This window comes from Harmonia axyridis, chromosome X (genome assembly GCF_914767665.1).
Source record: "Harmonia axyridis chromosome X, icHarAxyr1.1, whole genome shotgun sequence".
NCBI lineage: Eukaryota > Metazoa > Arthropoda > Insecta > Coleoptera > Coccinellidae > Harmonia > Harmonia axyridis.
Window position 1 is genome coordinate 11,322,420 of NC_059508.1, and position 27,371 is coordinate 11,349,790.

Sequence of the window (27,371 nt, forward strand, 5' to 3'; positions counted from 1 at the left end):
GAACCTAATTTGTTGACGATGCTTTTCTGTGATTTAGGAAAAATGGCAGCAATTCACTTCTGTGATTGGCTCCTTGCCCACAAGAGTGAAAGATCATTTCCAGCTCATGGTTAGAAAAATCTGACAATTGAATGTTTTGTTAACATTCTAATTTGAATTTTTTTATATAATATTAATGAATAAATTAGTACTATGGTTTGAAACTAACAATTACAATGAAGGGATTGCTTATGCTTATTTTAATTTCGTTTCTTTTCTGGAATGAGACTTTGCAGGCTAATCATGGTAAATAAACAAAGTTGTTCAGGAATCCAGAAAACATTACTAATGGGGTAAACATTTCAGCAACTTTTTATGGAAATAGTTATATTTATATACCCTTCAAAGAAGCAAAAAGTACAACTGATATACAATTCAAATTTCGAACACTATTACCAAATGCCTTAATTCTCTTAGTTACTGGAACAACAGATTTTTGTATTGTCCAAATAGAAAAGGGAAGACTCAAAGTAAATATAAATTTAGGAGCAGGAGAGTCTGAATTATTGTCTCCTGCTAATTTTCCTCTAAATGACTTTAAATGGCATAATGTTTCTATTGCACGAAAAGACGCCAATTTATCTGTGACGATAGATAATTCAAGGAAATTACAGTGAGTAAAATAAATGAATTTATTTAATTGTTTACTCAATGTACAGCAAGCAAAAAATTCTGCTTATGTACGTCTTGCATAATTTGAAAACTGCACTTATATATTGGTTTATCCTGAATAAGCATTTTCGATTAAACTGCCATAAAATTGTTGGAATATTCTTTTTCAGAAAACATTTACCAGGAAGGTTTTTTGAACTCAACATACATTTTGGCTTATTTATTGGAGGACATGGAAATTTTAGTGAAATTTTCTTCGGTCATTTGGAGAAGTTTCGTGGTTGCATTTCAGATGTAAGTAATATTGTATATTAAGGTGGAAACTGCATCTCTCAATTCATTTCATCGTTTGTTTTCTTATTCCAGATGCAATACAATGGATTGAATGCAATTGAAGAAGCTCATCATCGTCAAATGAATGCTGTTGTTGAAAGTGTTACATGGAATTGTGCTGCAGAATTTGAGTCTGATAGAAATCATCCTATAAGTTTCATAAAAGATAATTCCTTCATGTATGTGGCCCACAATGTGCAGCATAAAGAAATAAAAATCCAGTTTGATTTGAACACAATTATTGATCAAGGAGTATTATTTTATAATACTGGTAATTTGAATAAACAAGATTTTTTTGTCATAACACTGTGGAAAGGCTTAATACAGTGCGTGGTCAAAATGAATGATGAAATTATAGAAATCACGAACAATATGAGTGTAACAGATGGAAAATGGCATAAAATCTCTCTACATCAGACAGCTAAATTATTAGAATTAAGTGTTGATGAAAAAATTAATTCAATGGAAAATGTTGCTGGGCATACCTTCACTTTAAGCGATAGTTCTTATATAGGAGGTATAGAAGCCATCAAGTTGTCTAGGGCCATGGCTAATGGCTGTAAGAATTGCGATATGCATTTCAAAGGATGTTTAAGGAATTTATTCATCGCACATAAACAAACTGGTATTCCAGATGCTCATATAACCCAAGGACTTATTCCAGGATGTGTATGGAAATATCCTTGTAATCAAAATCCATGTAAAGATAAAGGATCTTGTGTTCAACATGGTATAGATTCATTCAAATGTTTGTGTAATGATAAATTATGTATAAATGAAAATTATACAGATATATACAGGGTATTCTCACAGAATAGTTTAGCAACTGAATTAGAACTATTAGCAGTTAAGCCTTTGGAAGTTATGGAAGGAGCAAATGCTGTTATTACAACTGAAGTTTTGCATATGATACTAGATTATCAGAAATATGGTATACAGGATTCTGGAGTACGATTTAATATTGTCAAAGTACCAAACCACGGAACTGTTACTGTCTTGCCACACAATTCCAATATGTTTTCCTTAAGCGAGGTGGCCAATGATAAGGTTCATTATATACATGATGGTTTTGAGTTTTTCCAAGATAGTATAGTGGTGGAATTGACTTTTCAACCTTCAGATTCTTTCATTTTACCTGCCTACTTACAAGGAACATTTTTATTCACCATACCTATAAACATAGTCTCCGTTAATGATCCTCCTAAGCTGAAGATGAACAACGGTACTGTACTACGAGTTGTGCAGGTAAAAATTAAGACATTAGCATTGCTAGTATTTTTGGAATGAAATAGTATTAATCCCGATTCAAATTAGATCTATTCTGCTTGTCATAATTAGTCCCAATGGGCTTTTTCAGTTTTAACATGAACAATATATGTATTTTAAAACATATTTTCAGTAAACTTAAAATGCCCATTCGGTTTTATCGGATACTACATTAAGTGCAAGCTAGCTTTGAGTTTTACATAATTATCCCGAGTATTCAAAAGAAAATAAAATTTCATGTGATATTGCAAACAAACGATTAGAAAAACATAAGGGAAGCTCCAAGTTGAGATTTTTGTTACAATTGAAAATAATTTCTTGGGTATACCCTATCGTTTTATTATTAATTTGACAACTTATAGTGAGTTTTAAACAAAAATTTTCTGTTTGAAAGATTGTCCTCCGTTAATTGTAAACAGAAAAACTATTACTCAACTTAAGCATTGTTGTGTTTACCTAAATTTTCTTAGAACAAGTATCTCAAGTTATAATTGGAACCAAAAATTCCAGTATATTATGAAGCCTATGAATTTCGACATTTTATTTTCACTAATATAACTAATTTTTATTTGATGGATGCTTATTAATTTTTTATTAATTTATTGATATTTTGTTTAAGATTAATGTTGTCTAATTTCTGGCATGAATCAGTGTTTTTTATTGAAAAGGTAAGTTATAAAATTTTTTATATGATTTTTCACATTAACAAAAATTATAGTTATCCGAATGATTCACAACTAATTATTAGTTATTAGTTCAGTTTAATGTATTTTTTATTGCATGATTTATTATGAACATGTTGAGTTAATTGAAATAATTTAATTTTGTCATTAGAAGAGCTTCAGTCTGAGATTAAATAAAAAAATGAAAATACTTTCCTTAGATTCTTGTTAGGAATTTAAAATTTTCACTAAACTTTTCTAGGGCTCTAAGACTGTTATAACTAAGGATCTTCTAGAGGGTGAAGACCCTGATACAGAGAGAGAAGAACTGGTTTATAATATTCTAGCGCAAGAAGCTGGTTATTTTGAGAACAGATTGAAACCAGGAGTGGAGATATCTTCTTTCACTCAAAAGGATATCGATAAAGGAAATATTTTTTTTGTATCCCAGAAGAGCAAACTGAATGATTCATACATATCTTTACAAGTTTCTGATGGCTTGGAGACAAGTCAGCCTTATAAATTGAGGGTAACGGTAACCCCTCAATATTGGAGATTGCAGAATAATACTGGACTGACCTTGCTTCACCAGAATTCTGGTTTGATAACTCCAATGAATTTGAGTTACACATCGAACGTTGCAAATGCTGATTATAGAGCTCAATTCCGAATTACCAAGAAACCAAGTTATGGAATTGTTGAGGTAGAAGTTAACGCAAACAGTTGGAAAGCTGTGGATGTTTTTTCTACAAGTGATTTAAAACAACATAGAGTCAGGTATCGGCATACTACAGCTAAGCCAGATATTGATGAATTTCAGGTGAGTTGTCTTTCAGCAAAAAAATTCATTTCTGCAAGGTGATCGTTGGTTTCAGTTTCAGACAACTTTTGACAAGTCTTCCCTGTACACTTTTCGAATCAACTTTGTACGATGCTCGTTATTTGAAATCAATATGAAACCAATATTCATGAATGAAACTCAAGAGATGATCATAACCAAACAATATCTGTCATTTGAGACAAAACCAATAAAAACACTATCAACATCAATTAAATATGTGATAATCAAACCTCCAAAATATGGAATATTGTCTTCTTCTGTTTCTAAATATGTGTTAAATACATGCGATTTATTCACTCAGGAAGACATTAACTCTATGAATTTGAAATATAAGTTGTTTCAAAAGTCATTTTCATATGTTCAGGATACATTCTCGTTTGTTGTGTTTTCGCCAGGATGTAATAATGTAACTAGAAATATGACGGTGATTTTCTACCCTTCATTGGATACTAAATCTAAGGTCATGGCCATTTTGCATCCCCTTAGTTTAGAAGAAGGTTCTCAGAAAGTTATAGATACCAACTCTTTCAATTTGAAGACAGATTTTTTAAGAAATGTAACTTTCAATGTTACACAAGGACCTTCTCATGGTTATCTACAATTGTTGTCTGATGATTCAAACAGTAATGCAACTAATTCCTTCACACTGAGTGATGTGAAGAATAAAAAACTTTCTTATGTACATGACGATTCAGAAACAAACCATGACGAATTCAAATTTTTGGCATTGTCGCTTGAAGATAATTTCCAGTTTGTTGGAGAATATAATATCAATATTATCATGAAAAATGATAATAGTCCTGTCAGAAAAGTAGACAAAATATTTCACTTGGTAGTTGGTGGTGAAAAGCTTTTAACCAGAGAGGACCTAGAATATGTTGATAATGACATAGAAACAACACCATCCAAAATTATCTACTCTTGCCAAGAATCTCCTAATGGTAATTTTTTTAATATCGACAATCCAAATCAAAATATAAAGGAATTCACACAAGAAGATTTGAATTCCGAAAGAGTATTATTCAAACATAATGGGCCAGCTTATGGCAAAGTAAAATTATGGGTAACAGATGGACAATTCCATCTCGAAAGTATGCTGGAAATTCAAGCTTCAGCTCCTTTTATTAAAATCATTATGCAGAAGAAATTGATTGTGGAATATGGAAAAAGTGCTGTTATAACTAAAGATCATCTGGATTATTTCACTAATTTGGATGTAAGAGGATCAGATTTGATCTACGAGATAATAACAAAGCCATCCTTTGGGAAAATTGCCTCAAATACTTCTGAAAAGGTGAGTTCTGTTCAAATCCTCATGCCACTTCTCATAAGGAATAAAACATTGCCACTGTGTGTGGCTCTTTAAAAGCCATGTTTCTGATGTCTTCATATTCAGTTCTTTCAAATTAAAATCATGTTCTGAAGTATGTTGACATCCTAGCTTCAAATTAATGATTCTAAAACTTTGGAATACAGAGTTTTTCTTTAAAGATGTTGATTAAGTAATTTTTGTATTCAGGCCGTAGTTTCCTTTACCCAGAAAGATATTGATAAAGGTGTCATCAGTTATATAAATGATCTTTCCTCTGCAAATGGTGATGAAATCGGCTTAAGAGCCAAATGTAAAGATGCTGTGAGTATAGCTCAGATGGGAGTTTGGATGTTACCTTCTTATTATTGGGAGCCATTCAAAGATAAAGGTACTAAAAAACTGCAAGTTGAGGAATCTACAAGTGCACTAATCACAAAAAAAGTATTGGAGGTAAGGAATTTCAAGATATAACAGTAACTTTAATATATATTTATATATGAGTTGGCCCTGTATCCCCTCAAGGGGGAATTAGATGGAAGAAGTTCTGGCATAAGTTAACTCAAAACCATGAACCTTTTTCCACAAAAAGTTTCCTTTTCGTGATTTTTGACTGATTCAACTGGAAAAAATCACCTGGTATAATAAAAATTGTTTTTTCAGATTTTCCAGACTAATGTTCCACCGTCTTCTATAACTTATTATGTCAGTCGGATCCCTTTAAATGGTTATTTAACTATACTGTCGAACACTAATGACACAGACAGAGACATAATAAATGTTTTCTCTTTCACTCAAGATTTGATAAATGAAAAACGAGTTTTGTACATACAATCTGGTGCGAACGATACCTCTGACAGTATAGTATTCAATGTTACAAATGGTATTATTTGGTATGACAATATAGAATTGAAAATTGAGGTTATACCAGAAAGGTTATACTTGGGTAGCAGTAACGTACTTGTTGAAGAAGGAGGTGTAGCAGTTATAACACCAGTAAATCTGTTCGTGTTAACAAATTATTACAGGAAGAGGATAACTGATTATGTTATCCTCCAGGATGCAATGTTTGGATGCATCCAGGTCCACAAGAGGTGTAACAAGTTCAATGGTTTCTCCCATAAAGAGTTAGTTTCCGGTGTAGTTCGATATGCTCATGATGGATCAGAAAATTTATCCGATGAAATAACATTGGTTGCTGTTGCAGCCCAGAAGAGAAGTATACCCATTACACTGAAAATTGATGTGAATCCTTTAAATGATAATGAACCAAAATTGGTTAATAATACAGGTCTTATTATGTGGGAAGGAGGGAATGCCTTAATCACCAATGAAATGCTGGGTGAGTACTTTTCGGTATTAACAACTGAATTTAAACTTATTGCCAATATTTTTAAAGCTGTCGTAGATGCTGATATTCCAGAAGATGTTATCAAATTCCAGATTCTTGGATCTTGGTGGGGTAATGTTGTACATATGTCAGATGTTAACACCCCAATTACTTATTTTACACAGTCTTCCATAAATGAACAGAGGATCGGATTTCATCATGAAAGTAAGATATGACTATTATTATGAAGTTTTTATGTTATTTCGTCTCCATAAAATAATATCAATACTCACGGGGTTTATAATTTTATTCCCTAATAACAATTCAGTTCATAATTGAACCTTTGCAATGGAAAAAGAATTGTTTATAAAAATTTTTTTGTTTAATTTCAGATGGAACAGAAGCAAAATTCAAATTTAATGTAACAGATGGGGTTCATAAGACAAAAGATTACTATTTTGTTGTGAAAACTAAGCCTGTGAAATTGACTGTTAGAACAAAACCGCTTCATATATTTCCTCTGCAAAGGAAATATTTAACTATTTCCCATTTAACTGCTTGCGTATCAGACAATAACAGGACAATTTATTACGAAGTAATCGTTCCTCCATCTCTTGGAAGGTTAATGATGGAATCTAACACTCCAGGGATTTTCAAAGTTGTATCAAGATTCTCACAAGACGATATAAATAACACAAAAATATTTTATGAACACACTCATCAATTTTCAGATTTGTATGCAAATGATTCCTTTGTGTTTAATGTAAAAAGTCACCTTGCAAAATCTTTGTTGAAAAAGGTGAGATATTTGTATCTAATTTTCTAATTATCACTTAAATTGTAGTCCGTAAATTTCTTGCAGCAGTTTAGTACATTTATTTTATTGGTTTTCAGATTTTGAAGATAGACATATCAGTATCATCAGGAGGATTAGACTCTTATATTAACATTCCCAAAATAACAGTAGATGAAGGAGGAATGGCTAGTATTCCTTTAAATCTTTCGGAAGTGGTAGAATTCTTAGAAAATCATTCAGGGCTTCGTTCTCCTATTATACATGTATCCTCATCAACTCCACAGTTTGGCCAATTGCTTTTAAAGGACCACAACAACTTTACTGCGTTGAATGTGTTCACCCAACAACAGTTAGAAACTGGATTAGTTTATTATCATCATGACCATTCGGATTCCATTGGAGATAATATTAATCTATCCCTATATTTAATACCCCATTATATACCCTTATGTAATATAACTATACCCATCACTGTGAATCCTATCAATGATCAACCATTTCATCTTGTTACTCCAACACCTTCGTTTACTGTTGTCCAAGGAGAAAACCATACTATTACTAGAAATGAATTGGAAACAGAAGATGCTGACACACTGCCGTCAAAATTGAAGTATATAGTGATAAGTGGACCCAATCAAGGGAAATTGGTGTTGTCACCTGATACTGTTGCTATAACACATTTCACCCAAGAGGACATCAATCAAAATAGACTGGTTTATATCCACAACACATCAGTTCTAGTTGATTCCTTCCATTTCAGAGTATGGGATGATAAGTTTAGACCCCAGTTCAGAGTGTTCAACATCATTATATTGCCAGTTAATTTAACAATATCACCTGGAATGCCTTTATACATACAACAAGGTGTGGATACTGTATTTTTGTCTGAAAAACAATTTTCTATCAGAACAAACGCCAATAAATATAAAATCAAATATTCCTTGAAGAGAGAGCCTAAACATGGAGTTTTATATGTTAAAAATGCACCTTCAAATACCTTCACGCAGTTGGACTTGGAAAAAGAAAATGTGATGTATCTTCAATCTGATATGACAACAGCCAATGATAGTTTTCAAGTAGATGGAGAAATTGTGTCAGGCAATACGTCGTTTTCCAGTGAAATCGAAGTGTACATCAGAGTACAACCGTTAATGCAGCTCAGAAACTTTACAGCCGTTACAGGAGAGTATAATAAGATCACCCTTCATATACTGGATGCAACACCTCTAGCCAAACTGACTAACAGTAATCCAAGATACACAGTTCTAACTGTACCAAATTATTGCAGAGTTAAACGAGTGATTAGAAATTCTGGAGATAAAAGGAAGGTGTTGGATTCTATGATTTCCTCTTTTACTCACGAAGAGATTCAAAGTGGCCTCATATACTTGGAGGTTGAGGATATCGAATTACCTTGGTATGGTGTTGACGACAAATTAACATTCTTATTGGCGGCCAGTATATTCCAACCTGCTATAGGGGAATTGAGGGTGAACTTAAAGAACTCATTGCACAACAATATCTACTCCACGATTGCTGGACCAAGTAACTCTGCTGGCCACGAAGGAGGATTCCATGTGGCCAGTCCAAACATGACAAGAGATTACTTTTTATTAGGTAAGATTTTTGCCACTTGGCCCATAACCTATTATTTTATTAGATTTCTGTGTACATATACTTCTTTTGAAACTGTTTATATTTATTTCTAAATATGTAATTATTATTATTCTCAAAGCATTAGAAATACACTGCGCAAAAAAATTAACGCACATTATGGAAATCTCAAATTTATTCTACAACTGAAGGTGTTCTCAATGATAATTATTTTTATCAGAATTATGCATGCATATGTTCTCCACTTTCAACGTTTTTCTTCAATACAGATGTTTTTTCCCAGCAGGAATAAAAAAAGATGAGATTATCAGATTTTGAATGTATTGGCTCCATTCTCAAATCAGTTGTTCTCGATCAATTCTAGTGATCAATAGTTTTTCTTTTGTTTGATTCTCTACACTCGATCGCTATGCAACGCGAAACACGCAATTTGACCCAAGAGGAATGTGCCCAAGCGGTAGTTTTGCGAGAAGAAGGGTGGACATACACAAGAATTGCAGAAAAGTTTGGAGTTTCACATACAAGTGTGTCCAGAATGTTGCAGCGATTCAGGGAGACAGGTATGAATGTCCGAAGACCAGGACAGGGTAGACCACGGGTAACAACTGCCATTCAGGAACGTTACTTGAGAGTTTCTTCCTTGAGACAACGGTTTGCAACCGCTCGCCTCCTTCAAAATCAGCTTAAGCAAACTCATGGGGTGCAAATTAGCACTCAGACAATAAGAAATCGCCTCAGAGAATATGATTTAAGGCCTCGTGTCGCGGCAAGAGGCCCAGCTCTTATCCCAGCCCATCGAAGGCGTTTGGCTTTTGCGAGAGAGCATATCCATTGGGAAGAGGCTGATTGGGAAAGAGTTCTCTTCACAGATGAGTCTAGATTCTGCCTCTACCATTGTGATCCACGTTCCCTTGTATACAGACGTCCACATGAAAGATATGCTCAGTGCAATTTTCTGAATACTACTGGTTTCGGGGGAGGATCGATTAAGGTATGGGGTGGAATATCTTTGACTGCTCGCACAGACCTAGTGGTCGTTGATATTGGTATGAATGCTGATAGGTATATAAGGAACATTCTTGACGAGCATGTAGTGCCATTGCCCCATACATTGGTGAAAATTTCAATTTTATGGACGATAATGCCAGACCCCATCGTGCGCGCATCGTTCAGGAGTACCTTGAAGAGGTTGAAGTCTCTCGAATGGAATGGCCAGCAAGAAGTCCAGATCTTAATCCTATTGAGCAGGTTTGGGACAACCTCAATAGAAGGCTGAGAAGTTCAGAAAATCATCCAGCTACTCTTAATGACTTAGGAATCCAACTCAGAGAAATCTGGGAAGGATTAGATCAGAACATTTTAAGATCACTCATTTTGAGTATGAACCGTCGTTGCCGAGCTGTAATTGACGCAAGGGGTGGGAATACCAAGTATTAAATCACTTATCAGCATTCCAGTATTTTGAAAATTGTTTATTTCTCTTCTTTCACATAAGATTCGGTGAAATCCTGAATTTTTCTTCCATTTAATGTGTCTTGTTTCGTTCAAAACCTTCCCGAGAGAATATAAAAAATAAGTTATAAAGTCAATGTAGAGTTAACTTTCATTAAAATTGAGATTTTCGGAATGTGCGTTAATTTTTTTGCGCAGTGTATATGAATGATGTTAAAAACATCTTACTTTTAACCCATTCTAACAAGTTCTTGGTTTTCTATTGTAGTTACAATGGTTACTGGAGTGGTCCTCCTGGGTGTGGCTGTAATAACAATAATCAAATGCAGGACATATGAACCGACAGATATGAAAGAAGATATACAGCCTATGGCATTGCCCCGCCCTCCCGATAGGTTGATGTCTTCCTCCCCCCCTTTAAAGCATCACATAGATGAATTCTCGCAACAAATGCCAGCACTGCCACAGTGCAAAATAACACCCCTTGCTGGTGTAGGCGAATTAGATTCTCAAGGTGTCTACCCGTACGGTGTGGAAGAACAGTCTGAAGAATGGAGTAGTTGTGAAGCATCTGATCCTCCTTGTTCGAATAAAAATATTATGTTGCGTAGGAACCAATATTGGGTATGAAATATCATTTATTATGGACTAGTTTGGAGATTCTTATTATAGATATAAAAGAATTGAGCGTGTCTTAGTTGATAGTCGAATTTTTATACATGTTTTATAGTTATAGGTTTTCCAAACTTCTAATAATCTCAAACATAAATGTTTTAATCAAAAGTTATTTATTATTGAATTGTTGTATTGGATAATTTGTTGACTTGGAAAATTTAATGAAGCACTATTCGGTGCATGAACTTCTTGGATTAATGAATTTTATCTACAAAAAACTTTTCAGGATGAAATATCTTTGAAATATTAAAAAACATGGGATATTTATTTTACCGATTCGAAATCATTTTATTTAATGTATTGTCGTTATCATCCTCATTTAGTGCTATATCTCATCAGTAATCAATAATATTGTTGATAAATTATAGGTCTCTTTTCAACAGATAAATAGTCAGATAGTCTTTTTTTTTAATATTTTTTGACAGAATTGTTATTCTATGAAATATCCAGTATTTTATTTATAAAGATATGAAAAATTAAATAGCATTTGGTTATTCAGAAGAATTTCCACTTTTTTTTTTCCATACATCCTCTTCTCTCCACTTTATATACTTAAGTTATTCATAACATTTCAAGTTTATATATTTTTCAGTATAAATCGCATAATTACAGTTTATAACTATGTCATCAAGTTTCAAAGCTATATTTGTTTGGAATCATTAAAAACCTCCTCAGGAAACGGTCAAAAGTCTGATTTTCAAGGTAACAAAAAAAAACAGTTCATTTACAAACATTCAATTTTATTTTAACATATTTTCAACAGGAATGCGTCTGTACCTCCCATTCCTATCATATTCAAAGTAATAATGCATTCATAATGCAAAAACTAAAGAAAAAAAAAATCAGTCACAAATGTTTCAAGGAATGGAAAGAAATGTTTTTATAAATAAGTGAAACAGTAAGTTTCGTTTTGTACAATTCAATTCTTCAAAAGAAACAGAACTTTTATAATACAAAATAAATAAGGTGAGAAAAATTTTAAACAAATCCCTCCTATTCAGGTTTGGGCAATTCATAAAAATATTTTTCATCATAACTGGCATTGATATCCCTAAAAGGTGGTTTTGCCCTTATTCCAATAGTTGTAAGCCGCTCCTTAGGATCATCACACAGCATGGATTCCAAGAGATCATGCTGAAAAATTTCAGAAAATGCAAATCAAAAACTAAACTGGTACTTTTCCGAAATTCAGTTTGTTATTTTTTATTTTTGATGAAGCTCAAGAAATGATATTGTAAAGACTTAACAAAAATACCTCAAATGGAAAGTCCTCTGCAAAATCTTTTGGATATATCCTGCTCCTAAGTGCAGTTAAACATTTAAACCGTTCCATACCAGTTTTGAATGGAGTCAGTAATTCAAAAAATATCAATCCTAGGGAATAAATGTCCACCTTATAGTCATACACTTTGTTATTCAGCTGTTCTGGACTCATATATAATCTCGTACCTGAAAAACATAAAAACTTGAGTAATATATTTTTGTATGTACAAACAAATTAAGGTTAGAACACAAAAATTTCATCATATAAAATAATCCCCCTCATCAATTTGGATTTCGACAAGGGCACTCAACAACTCAGCAAACACATAGATTAACAAGAGTCATTAATCTAGCATTCAAATAAAAATTGTATTGCACCTCAGTATTACTAATCATAAGCCAAGCGTTCGATAAAGTGTGGCATGCTGGAGTATTCTTCCACTTCAGTATTATCCCATCCTAAAGTCATATCTCACAGATAGGGAATTCAGAGTCAAAGTAGGCGAAGCAAGATCCAGAAACTTCTCCATAAAGGCAGGAGTTCCCCAGGGAAGTGTTCTTGGCCCATATCTATATTTATTATATACAACAGGCTCGGACAAAACTATAAGAACTTCTGCTGATGATACAGCTGTTTTAGCCTCTGATGAAGATCCCTCAACTGAAACTAAGATGGTTCAAGACCACTTGAATTTACTAATGGACAAGGAAATGAAAAATTTAGATAAATGAAGAGAAATCTAAACAAGTTGATTTCGCTATGAAAGGGAATCCTGCCCATCAGTCCAAATTAATAATAAAATAATACCTAAGGAGAAATCAGTCAAATACCTAGGGTTTTATTTGTACACCCATCTGACTTGGAAAGAGCACATTAAGAAGAAAAGAAAACAAATCAATCTCAAAATTAGAGAAATACATTGGCTGTTGGGTAGAAGATCAAAACTTTCATTAGAAAATGAAATTTTGCTGTACAAAACAATTATCATACCAATATGGGGTCCTATGGAATAGAAATTTGGGTATGTGCTAGCAAATCGAACCAAGCTATTATCATAAGCTCTCCCAATGATGTCCAATGCACCTTGGTACGTAACTAATCAAACCCTACACAAAAATTTAAGAAAACCATAGTCCATGAAGTCATAAAAAACAAAAGGACAAAACATCAAACAAGGTTGAAAGGGCACTCAAACATACTTCTGCAATCACTTCTATCAAACAACCAGCCAAGAAAATTAAGAAGAGTATGGCCTGACTTACAGAAGAACTAGAAGATTCTCTCAATGAAAGGGACGTGTCACACTATTTCTTAAATATTAATGAATTAGCTCATAGAATGTATGTTCTGATTGCTGATGAAAATTAAAAAAAAAAAAAGTATATAAAATATGGACTATCTAAAAATTCAGAGTTCGACATTTCTGCTGGTACTTACCAACATCCCTAGACAGAGTTCCATAGCCAGAATTGTAATTGCAAGCCTGCAATTCTAAACTATCTTCCATATCTTTAACTAGTCCAAAATCACCTACTTTAATTTGGCCATTCATTGAGAAAAATATGTTTCCAGGCTGAAAGTTCAAATTGAGAATAAATAAACCAGGGTGTCCTATAAACATGTAGAAACAATTATTTATACCAAGTCCAGGGATAATCCAAAAACCACTAAAAATATACCTCTTGCAAGGTGTGTTCATGAAATAAATATTATTTTTTTGAGAATTTCTTGCAAATCCTTATTCTAAGGTCTTTTTTATCCTTTGAATCTTAGATAAGTCTGCGTTAATTTCTTGGAATAATAGGGTACTTTTACAATTAGGTCTTTAAAAACCCAAACAATATTATCAACCATTCAGATTAATTATAAAAAATTGTGGCTCACCTTCAGATCTCTATGAATACATCCTTTTAAATGAACATATTCAACAGCTGATAATATCTGACTGAAAAAATCATATACTACAACTTTATCTCTTGTTTCGTTTTTGAACAGCCAATCCTTTAGACTCTCTTTTTGACACAATTGCATTTGAATATACAGGAAGATCGGTGGATCCAAATTGGGTTTAGGCTTTATATCCAACGAAAAACTTTTTTTACATAGACGTTTCCACATCCTTTTTCTCTTGGAATGAGTTGTTTGAGATTCAGAATTAATTGAAGGAAGGAACAGTTCTTTAGAATTGATTGAAGGAAGCGTAGTAGCTGACAGTTCTCTAGAATTTATTGAAGGGAGCGTAGTTGCTGACAGTTCTTTAGAATCTTGTTTATTTGAATTCTCAAAAACAATGAAGTCATCTGATGAATCAGCACATATAGGATCTAAGGAATTTCCAGCAGGTTTAGAAACTGATAAATCATCAACAGATGCAGGATATGATGAATTATCAACAGATACAGGGGCTTCCTCTTCTTCTTCAACCTTATCTATCATTATGGAGACAGATTGAGTTCTTCTGTATGTAGAAGTCATTTCATTATCGCTGAAAAGAAATCATCCTAAAAATAATCCATTATATTGATGAGAAAGCTGTTGCTACTCATGTTCATCAAGTGATCAACAAAATAGGAAAACTTCTTAATAGACATAACATTGAACCAATTTGCAAATCAATACAAAACTGGAAGTCTTAAGAAAAGCTAAAAATAAAATTGAATTGGTGTATACAAGATAATGATACCACACTCATTTTTAACATTTCAATAGCTTCTAATGTATTAAAATAGTTATTTATCTTACAAGTGCAGAAGGCATTGATATCCTTCCATAATCTCATAATTCAGAAACCAGCCACGAAGTGGCCAGTTTTTGAATAAACAAGTGTTGGAATGAGCCTTGTGTACAAGAATTATACATTTTTTTCTCTAATTCCCTTCATTCTAATTGAAATTAATGGAATATCTCCACAAATATCATTTAGTGATTTTTTGCAATGAAAAAGGTTGGTTGGCAGAACTGTTTTCTGCATCACAAATTTGACAGATAATAGATAAATCCGTGACAGGAGAGTTCTAATACCAACGAATAATAATGAAATATAACCATGAAATCTGTGTGAAACTAAGCTTTTTGTGAACAATATTGTTCTACTAGGTATGACAGAATGAACGGATTCGTCACATAATCGGAGAAAACGTTTTTCTACAATATCTTCATAGTTTAAATGATTTGTTTCCGATGAAAGGATGAAAGAAGCCCCATGCATTAAAATGTGATTAGTTAGAGTGAAATTTAGTTTCCGACAGTGACAAATCATATTCCAAACGGCGTAAAATAAATAAAAACTATATGGACAACAGTGAGCAATTAAATTTTGAATGAAAATTGATTTATTATTGATCTCACCTCATAAAATTGCTGTCGAATGATTCTGTCCAGCCAATTGGTGGATGTTCGACCCATGCAGCAAAATATCTCACAATATGTTGATGTTCCATCTTAGCCAAAGCTTTCACTTCCCTTAAAACTCTGTCACGCCTTGACATTCTGAAAATATTTACCAGTGATGCCATATAACAGCATTGTTTCAAAAAAACTTACTCATTTGGTAATCTAATCCTTTTCACAGCATATTGCCATTCCTCCAACTTCTGTCTCACTTGAAATACAACACCAAATCCCCCTTTTCCCAAACATTGAAGAGTATCAAAATCATTCAAATATCTGGAATTGAATGGAAAACTGGCCGAGCACTCAGATATTGACCTTTCTCTTGAAGTCTCTTCAGTATTAGGACACTCTAGAGAGGAACTTTTAGAAAAACCTTTTTTTCGTAGGTAATTTAGAGTCATTTTTCTAGCATAATGGAAAAAAAATGTTGTCGATATGGAAATTATAGCAATTTCTTTCCTGAAAAATGTTGGATTATATTTATTCCATGAAATACATAAAAACATGGACAGAATTGAAGTAGTCCATGAAATGATAGCAAATTATAGAACACTTCTAAGGAATTTTGGTACATATTTCACTCACCACCATACCCACATAGGGAGTTTAATATATTCAACAGTTTCGACTTTTTCATTCACTTCATTTACAACATTTTCAATTGTTACATTTACAATTGTTACGTTTTTTTTTGGACAGACTTCTGTATTTTTCTTAATTATATCAGCTTCTGTATACAAGAAAAAACCATTGCCTAGAAATTAACTCTGATTATTCAACAAAAAAAAAAGAATTAGAATTATTCATTTCTTGAGGCTTATTACCGTACCATTTACATACAGCGAACTATATAATACAGAAGTAGTTACTGCTTCATCTCTTTCAGTTAAAGATGAAGCAGGAACAGGTTTCCATGGAATTTTTGATAAGCTTCTACTTTCTACAAGTTCAGTATCTGGTTGATCCTTTGTATCCAACAATTTAAGCATTTTGTTTTTAGATTCTTGAATATAAAGCTGGAAATATAACAAATGAAAAAGAAGGGCTGATATGAAGTAACGTTCTTCAAATTTCACATGTAGACTTTTGCTTCGATATACTTAATTTGGTCTTCTAAACATAAATCTGAATTCAAAATCATCATCACATTTTTGGAAAGGTTGAGGAAATAAGAAAGAATTAAAGAATAATAAATGCATGCTTGAAAGGTTTAATTTTTACCCTTCTGATCTGTCATTATATATCGGCACCAATCTAGGAATTGTCCGAAGTTCATAATACCAAAAAACATTAGACAGTTACTACATGTAAAATGTGTTACAGTAGATATCTCTCATAACGATATTAAAGGGACTGGAAAATTCTAGTTGTATAAACAGAATCAATGTTTCATAACATAAAAACATCATAAACGAGTTCAACGATGTTTTTTATTACAAAAATTTATTTAAAGAAGAAGAATCCTTATTTAACTTACTTGTTTGTTATGCATGCCTATATACAGTGCAGGGTTTAATGAGGAGTAGAAAGATGGGGTGTTGGGCTTGAATGTGTCAAATTCTTCCAAGTGTTTACCACTCCATTTCCATATTTTCACAATAGGAGATGAGAATCGATGTTGCCAATGAATACGTTCATTGTTCAGAGTATGATTTACCTCTAATAAACCGTCTGGTAAAGTTGTTGTTATGTTCCATTTAATTTTTTTTGCATTAACATCAATACAACTTATTCTGGGTAAATACACATCAACATCACCTACACTGAAGTTCCACCTAAAACCATTTACTCACATATATTAAAAATAATAAGAGGTACTTCAAAATTTTCATAAAAAAAAATTATACACAATTCATTTTAAAATGTATTCACGAAATTCAAAACTTACACATTTAATGGTACAAATTTAAAAAGTGTTACTTACTTTTCAATACCACTTCGAATTTCAACAGCCCTTACAGTTTGAGATGTCCTTTTTAATACGAGTACATCATCTTCAGCTTCAGCATTTTTAGTGATATTTACACATTTAATAGAAGAACATTCATAAAATATATTACCAGATCTAAATCCAATTCCATATGTTTTTACTTCTATAGATCCTGTAAAATGATTTCAAAAGATAAAGATTATATTTTTGTTAATCAATTAACCTTGATGGAAAAAACCAATTTGTAATTTTCATTAACTTAGAAATTTTAGTGATTGAGATATAGGGATAGTCGACAGAATTAACTTATATCTAAAGCTTACCTGCTGCCACAATATCCTGGGTATACCTTTCAGATGATTTTATAAGAGTCTCTGCTGTGACTGAAATAGGATCTACAGTAGTGCCATCAAATTTATAAAGCATTCCATTGAGTGACGGAATGAATCTCACCCATCGGCCATTATTCGTTAACTATAATTGAAGAAACAATTCTTATGTACATGTACATACAATAAAGACAAATTGATAAATAGCATATAAATTTAGTGGTATCAATAGTACATAAAATTTACAGCCTCTAAACGCCTTAATTTTTTCAGGAATATATCAAAATACTTACTTCTAAGTTATGTATATTTGAATTGAGCAAGGCATCAGGTCCTGTTTTAATGGTCCATTTCAAATCCCCTCGGTCCGTTAATTTTGTGAAACTCCCATCCAAGGTACTCACGAGAAGTGCACTATCAAAAAAGAATAATATCAATGTTAAATGGTAAAAAACAATCTCAATAAATTTTACCTTGACTGAGGTTCGGAGCAATACGAAATTTCTTCCAACTCACAACATCCCAATACAAATAAATTAATAAATGCTATTGCTACCAAATGAACTTTGATTATCCTAACTAATGAATACATTTTTAAGTTAAGATCATTTTTTTGATCCTACCAATAAAATTTACGTCCTATTTTATCAACAATTATATATTTTTATAATTCAATAATCTATCTAACATAGAACACCAATAAAAACACAACAAAAACAGCCGATCCTAAAGGGTTATGGCGCATCTGTGGTTTATTCGCGCAGGCACATTCGTGGATTGTGCAAGAGTGATGAAATCATATATGAATATTCTATGTAATTAATCGATATGTCAAATCAAATTCATAATTTTTTTGAGAGGTCGTCCTGTTACTCGAGAACGAATCAAAATATCTATGCTCTGCATTCTGATATCTTATTATTTCGAAAAAAGAGCTCGGCGGTCCTTGAAGATTTTTCTCTAAGTTCTATTATAACGAGCGTTCATTTAAATTCGTGGTCTAGTGTGCTGTGCCAATCTATTGCGCACAACTTTTGTACACAAAAATTCAACTCAGTAGAATTTCACAGCACTCTTGACCTAGAATTTAATTGATCGCTCGTTAGTTCTCGAGATGATTTCAATCAGCATCGGATTTGGGACACCTTTTTTATTATCTCATATCTGTAACTGATACTTTTCGCCTAATAACAAGATAGATAGTTTTTTTCTTGGGGAGGTTTTATCGAAAAAACATTTCATCGGATATACATCATTTTTGTTCTTCGTCTTGGCGAGAATTCTGAAATTTATATTTTGGAAGTCTTGGGAGGATAATTACACCCAGTACCTCCCATTTCTACGATCTAGTATCCCTACACTTGTTATTATTTAGCTAAACTTGAAAAATCTTGGCTCTAAGTAATGTGGATGTATCATTATGTTTTTTATTTTAATTTGTATAATTTTAACCAAACGTAGAATATTCTTTTAACTATAATAAGTTTTAAAATTTATAGTCTGGTTTTTCCATTTTGTCCTTACAATTATACGCCAGTGAGTATTAGGAAAAAAATCATTTTAAATATTATTTATTTGTTATAACATTTTCGTTACGATTACCTTTCAAATTTTGGCTGAAAATGGCGATTTGGGGGGCGGAACTTACGCCTTCTGTATTGCAGAATATGTCTGTAAGAGTGTAAGCCATCTATACAGGCTTTACTGAACTAATCATTGCTTTAGCTGCCTAGTATGTGTACGTATCAATCCCAGCTAGAAATTGTGGAGGGTGATTGAGATCAATAATGTGCTTTACAAAATTTTATTTGATTATAAAATAGTTTCATAAACTATATATGCTATGTAACATTAGTCATAAATACATACAAATAATAAAATATTGCACATATGATATGTTGGGAATGCTAGCAGTTGGGATCCCCTGAAGAAGATACAGTAGATGGGGTTACAGTGCCCGAGCTGAACTTTGAATCTCCATCACATATGTACTTGCCAGAAACAAATCTACGCTTGACTAGAGAGAGCCTGTATCCAGGACCCACTAATTGAAAATCTATACCAGATAAAGTAGTTCCTTCACAGTTGAACGCAGCTGAAATTGTCGAAGGAGTGGCTGGTCCACCTTCTAGGTCAACACGAGCCAACATTGACCCGACCCCATGCTTTTCAGAATGCTGGGAAAGCTCTGTAAATCTCCAAACGAGTCTGTTCCTTTCTGGGGACCTGTAGGATAAACATAAGCCATCATGTTTTCTGTATAAAAAATTAGACATATGATAGATAAATCTGTGACAGAAGAGTTTCTGAGTACCAACATATAGGGTATGGTCCGTATATCGCCGAGAATTTCAGAGTGGTTACTAGTGGTTTTCAATGTTTGAGGTTACCTGCTTCGTATTTACGGATACTTGTCAATGGTCAACTAAATTTGTCATTGACAGAATTTTGGAGGTTATAAACGGTAGATCTCTTTTAATTTGTGAATAACTAATAGTTCTTAATGGCTCTGAAAGGTATTTGTTTCATAATTAATATAATTAGGTTTTTGAGTGTTAGATGTCAAGGAAAATGTTCATGAACAATAATCTGAGAATTAAAATGACATCTGTCAAGCGGAGTGGGCGTGGTTACCGAAACTAACCAGAATAAAAGTACAGTTGCTCTGGTAACAGATAACTCACCAAAGTTTGAGGAAATAGTCACAGCTTTTTGAGGAATTTGACATATACAGACCACCAACTTACTAACCATAGTAATCAAGGTGATATACGGACCATACCCATAATAAAAAAATGGAACCGTGAAATCTGTAAAACTGAAATATTCCTGCACGATTATGTTCTATAAGATATGGCTGAATGAACGGAAAATATTTTACCACTGTGCTGTAGGTTTTGATTGGAAACTCTTCAATCCACTGTCTATTGGAACAGCCACTGTAACATTTAACAATGGACTTGGTGATGCCATGGCATGCGAATTGTACTTGTAGTCAACCTTTAAATCGGTATGGGAATTTGTACATTTCCAGTAAGCTACTAATTGAAAAGGACAGGAAGTTGCTCCTGGATTAGGCTTGATCTAAAATGAGTAAAATAACAAATTAACACAAAATGATATATATAATGATGAAACACCAAAAATATTGATTCTTAAATCTACCTGGTACTTTAGTATGTCTACATTAAAATAAGAAGCACTAGGATTTTGTTCTGACTGTTTTTTCAAAAGGGTGCTAAGGGCACTCATGTTAAATTCTATAACTATCTGATCAGATGAAGATTGTCCACTTTCACTGAAACAGATATTAATAATAATCAAACAATTGATCTAGCTGATTTGAATTACTCACGTTGAAACTAATTGTTTGTTAGGCAATATGTTCATTAATTTCTGAGTATTTTTAACATGAAACATCAACTTAGCAGGATTCGGATTATGAGCTAATATTGTGACGATTCCTGCAGGGAATGACAACATCATTTCACCAGACATTTTGACTTGACATCTGAAAAAATAAAACCCTTCTTAATTTACAGATCACCATTATTTATATCACCGTTTATTGTTATTTATGATATAGGCCTTCAGGCTGCGATGTGGACACAAAAAAAGTTTAAGTGTAATTGAGGCTTAACATACCTTGTCTCATCAGCACCTCTAAAATACGAGTGAACCATCTCATGAAAAGCAACAGCCAATGGGATTGTATCGGCCATGCCAATTGTGAGAGGTGACGGTCCCCTAGAAGCACCAACTGGTACGCAGGCTGTCCGAAATTCTAAACTATTTATGCTATCTGTTCTACTTATAGTATTCTGAGATGCCAGATTTTTGGAAGGATCTGAACGACGTGAAGGCGGCCTTGGAATTGACATGTACCCAGAGGTAGGTGTAGGCGTTTGACGATTAGGTTTATTGGAAGCCCCAGCTTCGTTATCTTCGCTGAATAAATCGCCTAGATCTGGAAGGAACAATTTTCAATCATTTTCCACCGAAGCTAAGTTCAACAAGTATAATATGAGATAAGCAAATGAACACATTCAGTAGAGAATATATAATGTATATAGTATATTATATAACAAATACACTTACCTGTATATTTTGAAGAGACAGACAAGGTGGGCGAGTTTAAGGCTAACTGCGAAGGACTCTGCAATGGAGCATAAGGATGAGAACTGACCGGAGTGGAAGCATTGGAAGCTGTAGGACTTTGAACCAAATTCAACCCTAGCAAATCACTGCTAGGCTTTCCTATTTGTTGAGAAACAGATTGCGATCTCTTAATCATCAGATCTTGATTTTCCAGATTAGATCCCCGTCTACCAAAAGAACTACCAACTGGGAAAAGGTACAAATTTTCTACAGTAGCTCTCAGTTCATCGACTGATGCTGACATAGGTGCTGCACCGTTATGGTTTAACGGCTTGATTTCCACATGGATTTTGCGTTCTCTTTCATCATCCGAATCTGAATCAGAGGATGAATAAAAGCTGCCTTTCTCACTATTCCAATTATGGCTAGGATTAGGCCTTATTACATATCCTTCTTCATCCAGTTCTGGAGCACTTGGTTCACTTGTTGCTGTGACTGGGGGACTTGGCTCATCTTTTTCTTCCCTAAATTAGTAAATACATCATATTTTATAACTAATTTTAAAAAGTTCAACCTCTTCCTGTCTACTTCAGCATGATTTAACTGCTACTTACATATCAGACTTCTCGTCTTTGTTACTTTGATTATCGGTTCCATCTTTAGATTTCTTTTTGGACTTTTTCTGTTTTGCTTTATCCCTCCTACTTCTGAGAAACCCTAAAAATTGTTTCAACATTTAGCAACGTATAATGGGGTGCAAAAGTCATTTCTTCATCGAATATTTGAAATGATACCTGAGGAACGATGTAAATAATTGGCATTTTATAGTGAATAACTCAGAACGTATTGTGGATTTACAGTTCTGAGTGAAAGCTCCTAAAGTAGCAAATTAGTTACATCATTGAATAATATAATCAGACAAATAATTAATAAATATATTATATATAACCACTGGAAGGAAAAATTGAAAATAATAAACAGAAAGTGAATAATACACAAAAGCAAGTGAAGCATGGTTTTGGATGGAAGAAAAGTCGATAGAAAAGTGAAGAGAGCGTGCAAGGGATACGTGTTAATCTTGCAAGTTTCGAAAAGATGACTGAATATCTGAAAACTATTGGGTATTCAGCTCGAGCTCGAGATCAAGGTGTCATGCAGTAAGGCTCCTTTTATGCATCCAATTTTAATGCGAACAAAAATTATGACGAATTTAGATAGTTTCCAACTAAAAAGTGCCAATGTAAAGATTATTGAGAAAAAATTGTCTATGTGTGGTGAAAAGATAACATGATATACCGTAAGAGAATTTTATCCCCTTCAATATAATAAATGAATAATAATTCTAAAACAAACTGCTGAAAATTTAAGTTTGAAACCATCACCAAGCAATTCACACCATTGAATAGGTCATTATCATTTTAATCTACAGAGGATAAAGAAACTAATCAGTTAATTTTTTCATCAAATACTTACAGGAACACTAATAATAAATTTATTCTTGTCAGATTCTCGGAAATGAAAAGAGCTGTGTATTTCCAAATTCTTATTCAATAAACTGTTGTGTTGGAACTTATTAGAAATATGTGTATCAGTTCTGTCCATTTTTTGAAAACATTTCATGCAACAAAACTAAAAAATGTTCAAGTGTTTTCATTTTACAGAAAGAAGAAGAACAAAGCAAGAAAAGGGTGCGTAAAAGGAGCATTATAGAGTACGCATGGTTTTTCCATCCTGAATGAAGGGGAAAAGATTTCTTTTACATCACATGTATCGAAAGTGTGTTAATTTACATTTAGATCCTCTATGTAGATGACGCGTCAACTGTTGATCTCCCTCAGGTGTTGTAGGGCTTGAAGGTGCACTGCATGCCCCTGCTCGGCTCTCGCGTGAACCTGCAAATGGCCCCAATTTGGTTTAGGTGCTTTGATGATTGAAGTACCTAAAATAGTGTTGCACCAGGTACAATGGTCTGAGTACCCAAGCCCAATCACTGCGTTTGCTTCAACAAGGACACATTTTCAATCTTTCTTTCCTTATCATAACAAAATTGTTGCAAATAATGAAATTACGATCACAAATTCTATAAATATATTATTTGATTATAGTTTGTTAGAATTACAATTCTTGATACAAAGAATTATAATAGTTTTTGAATGAATGAGTGTTAGAATGAGCCTCTTGTAGAAATATTATACCTTATTTTCTCTAATTCATTGAATTTTTATTAAAATTTATCTATTATTTTCATGAATATTGTTTAATGTATCTAATTGAAAAAATCCAGGTTTTTCATAGTTGCTCTAGTAATGGATAGATGTTATTCAATTTTCAGTTTTGAGAATGGCACATATGAATTAAAAAAAAATTTTGGTATCTTTATAAACGTAAATGCTAAAATAGTACCGACGTTATATTTCATTTTGAAAATAAATTAAGTCTGCTACTTCCTCTTTATCAAGAATTCTGTAAACAAGCAAGCAGAATACAAACCAAAGCAGTATCCAAAGTAAAATTTCAACAATATAATTCTTTGATGTTTTTTGGAACTACTCAAAATTGAGGATGTGCTTTGGTGATTAAATTAGCCAGTAGCATGTGAGGTGAGGTGGAAAGAGGCTATAGCCTTTTAGGTCAAGTAGTGCACTGCCTAAGCACTATGTATTCAGAGTAAGAACTCTATATCCGCAAAAAAAAATGATCAAAATGGATAATAACGTTGAAGAACTGAAAGATTAAATTTGTTTCGTTTTCACAAAACTGCACATGATGAAGTATGGATACTCAGGTTGTGATAATGGAAACCCAGGTACCTGAAGTTGGTTATGCATGCTTTTTACCAGGATGAACCCGGGCACCTGATGCAACTTAAACTTGCGACGTACCCTGAGAGTTAGACATGAAGAGATTAAGAAGGGAGGTAGTACGGCGGGATGTTTTCACATTACTTGGAACACCTTGCTCATTATTACCATTACCTTCACGCTTCGTTCTAGTTTTAGTATTATCTACCTCCTGTGTAGGTGATGTAACAGGCATAATTGACTCTTCTAGATTTAAAAGCCCTGAAATGTTCGGAACTACAGTTGCTTTTCCTTTGTACAATTTTGAGATCTCACCTGGTCTTTCTAAACCTGTGGATTTGTCCCTTACAAACTGTTCTAATAATTGATCTACAGTCAATTCAACACACTGTTGTCGAAACTCAGCATGTACCTTTCCCATTTCTTCATGAGTCCAATCAATAACTTCCACATAGGAATTCAAAAATTCTTTCATTTGAACCAAATGAGCCACTTCAAGTTCCTGAAATTTCTTGCATGTAACACACATTTTCTTTTCAAATTCTTCCTTTGTTGCTGTGTATTTTTCTATATAATTCTTATGGTCTTCTTGTGCTTTCTTCAGTTTCTGTTCTGCCTTTTCGATTTCCTTTGGTGAAGCATTTTCTTTGCGCAGTTTTTCCAATTCAATTCCTCGTTGATTTAAACTTTCTTTCGATTTTTGTACAACCACAGTTATGGCCTGCATTGCTTGAGCTTTCCGTAAGGTCCCTTCTTCCTCTTCTTTGACCTAGAAAAAACATTTCCAACATGTGGACAGTTCTCAAGGAATTCATCAGGTTCTTACTGTTTTATGCTTCTTCTGCAAATCGTCAGCATATTTAGAAACTTCCTTCACTAAATCAGTCACCTTTTGAACCATTTGCATGTGAAGAGATGACAATTTTTCTGCCGAGTTTTTCAAAATAAGCCATATTGGAGCAAATGTACCATGAACACAGGAACTTCCTGCTTGTTTTGCTAATTTTGCAAGCAACTTGGAGTTGTTTTCTTCCATGTTGGTTCTAAAAAATTTTCAGTTTCTTTCGAGTTTTCCAAAGGAAGCTAATAATTATTTAATCGAAAACGTTTTTGAAGAATATATTTCTTTGGTAGAACCCCTGCTTCAAGAATAAATGGTAACATAGATACTAAAGTATCAGTAACTTCAGATAATATTTTTTAACTTTCAATTTTTTTTCTCCATTGAAATGGCCTTGGAAAAACTGATAAGAGAAAGTGCTTCTATCATAGGATAATTGGAATCCAAGAAGTCAATTAATGAATTTAATTTTAACTAACTATATTTAACTGTACAAAAATCTAATATGTAAAATTGACCTAAGGAATGACCTAACTAAAAGAGAACTTAAGGTCAGAAATGAATGTTAATTCAATTCCAGTCATTCATGAATGGATAATTGTTCTCAAGATGATGTCAGCAGTGAGGATGATGAAAACTCAAAAATTCATTTCGATTTTATGATTTGAGATGTACTGAATAGATTTTGAATAAAAGGAATATTGATCAAAGGGTGCTTTCAATAAAATAATTAATGAAGATCAAACAGAATTCTGATTCAAGATTATATTGCAAAGGCAACTGAAACAATGTTGTGGTAACTCCACCGATCAATAGAATTCATTGCGTTAAGATAAACTAACTTCAAGAGGAGAGAAATAACGTTTGTAAACATTGACTAAGGTCACAATGTGAAACAAGCATAAAATAGAGTCAAGTAGTGATAATTGGATAAACATGAATGCAATTCATGAATGGTAGTTAGAGATAATAATGAATTATTGAATCAAAAGAACTAAACTCACCTTTCCCTGAGGAATTCAGAAAATTCTTTACTAGCTTGAAAACCATATTTCATATTATGATACAGAACGTCGAAACCATTGTTTTTTTCGCCCTAAAATTCGAATAATTGAGAGAAACATAAACCTTCTGACAACAAAGTAATTATCATGCAATAATGGACTGTATGGCTTACCCAAAAATAGTCATTGAAGTTCACAGTCATTTTGGATATTTGAATACTACCAATTTAACTTATTAAAAATGGGCAGATCAGGAATTACACTAAGGTAAACAAGTTTTGTGTAACCATGTTATTGTAAATTCTGACAGTAACGTCTAGAATTGTACACTATATTTAATGGAGCAAATAAGGATACTTTCAGTGCTCAATAGATTGATAACATTAACTTATAACGAACAACAAACTTTGAACGTCCTTAACTTATTTATTAATTGAACGTTTCTTCAAATTACATTTAACTCAACATATAGGGGGCGGATAAACGGTTGATATCATCCAAATCATTCGTCATATCAAACTTCATTCTCGAAACGTAAGGCTGCTAACTTCATTTCTTCATAAATAATTAATCTGATTAGAAATGCTTGGCGAAGTATAATTGAAATTGCTTACGAACAAATTAATTTCAAGGAATGAAGTTTTATTTTTCAACAATTCATTGAATTGCTTGATTAGAAATAGCATGTGGAAATAAGGCTTCATTGTATTCTGTTCGAGATCATAGAGATAACTCTCTATGATATCATTTTCCCGCCTTCTTTTTGATTCAAAAAAAAGATA

At 33.0% G+C, this 27,371-nt stretch overlaps 3 protein-coding genes across 8 annotated transcripts; 1 reads left to right on the forward strand and 2 right to left on the reverse strand.

Moving 5' to 3' along the window:
* Nucleotides 1-75: 75 nt before the first annotated feature.
* On the forward strand, nucleotides 76-11,433 carry LOC123685718 (chondroitin sulfate proteoglycan 4). The gene is made up of 12 exons (XM_045625541.1): nucleotides 76-285; nucleotides 346-652; nucleotides 822-945; nucleotides 1,018-2,229; nucleotides 3,175-3,732; nucleotides 3,788-5,047; nucleotides 5,273-5,515; nucleotides 5,726-6,404; nucleotides 6,462-6,617; nucleotides 6,785-7,191; nucleotides 7,287-8,805; nucleotides 10,523-11,433. The coding sequence occupies exons 1-12, from the start codon at nucleotides 216-218 to the stop codon at nucleotides 10,882-10,884; spliced, it is 6,897 nt and encodes a 2,298-aa protein (XP_045481497.1). The 5' UTR covers nucleotides 76-215; the 3' UTR covers nucleotides 10,885-11,433.
* A 215-nt stretch (nucleotides 11,434-11,648) lies between these two features.
* LOC123686482 (eukaryotic translation initiation factor 2-alpha kinase-like) lies at nucleotides 11,649-18,596 on the reverse strand. 2 transcript variants are annotated; one of them, XM_045626655.1, is made up of 13 exons: nucleotides 18,319-18,596; nucleotides 18,139-18,259; nucleotides 17,840-17,990; nucleotides 17,511-17,688; nucleotides 17,064-17,361; nucleotides 16,416-16,602; nucleotides 16,172-16,316; nucleotides 15,737-16,045; nucleotides 15,542-15,682; nucleotides 14,078-14,678; nucleotides 13,631-13,766; nucleotides 12,185-12,378; nucleotides 11,649-12,063 (listed from the first exon to the last, which is right to left on the reverse strand). In XM_045626655.1, the coding sequence occupies exons 1-13, from the start codon at nucleotides 18,435-18,437 to the stop codon at nucleotides 11,923-11,925; spliced, it is 2,721 nt and encodes a 906-aa protein (XP_045482611.1). In that variant the 5' UTR covers nucleotides 18,438-18,596; the 3' UTR covers nucleotides 11,649-11,922. The 2 variants fall into 2 exon arrangements, with proteins under 2 accessions (XP_045482611.1, XP_045482610.1); XM_045626654.1 differs by having other exon boundaries at nucleotides 16,172-16,340.
* A 1,039-nt stretch (nucleotides 18,597-19,635) lies between these two features.
* On the reverse strand, nucleotides 19,636-27,152 carry LOC123686480 (F-BAR domain only protein 2). Of its 5 annotated transcripts, none has more exons than XM_045626650.1 (13): nucleotides 26,763-27,147; nucleotides 26,590-26,681; nucleotides 25,571-25,787; nucleotides 25,060-25,513; nucleotides 24,919-25,005; nucleotides 23,734-23,835; nucleotides 22,558-22,660; nucleotides 21,944-22,467; nucleotides 21,491-21,812; nucleotides 21,201-21,356; nucleotides 21,011-21,143; nucleotides 20,727-20,929; nucleotides 19,636-20,071 (listed from the first exon to the last, which is right to left on the reverse strand). In XM_045626650.1, exons 1-13 carry the CDS (start codon nucleotides 26,790-26,792, stop codon nucleotides 19,753-19,755), a joined length of 2,742 nt encoding a protein of 913 aa, XP_045482606.1. In that variant the 5' UTR covers nucleotides 26,793-27,147; the 3' UTR covers nucleotides 19,636-19,752. The 5 variants fall into 5 exon arrangements, with proteins under 5 accessions (XP_045482606.1, XP_045482605.1, XP_045482607.1 ...); XM_045626649.1 differs by having other exon boundaries at nucleotides 24,826-25,005; nucleotides 26,763-27,145; XM_045626651.1 differs by lacking the exon at nucleotides 23,734-23,835 and having other exon boundaries at nucleotides 24,826-25,005; nucleotides 26,763-27,146.
* Nucleotides 27,153-27,371: the final 219 nt, after the last annotated feature.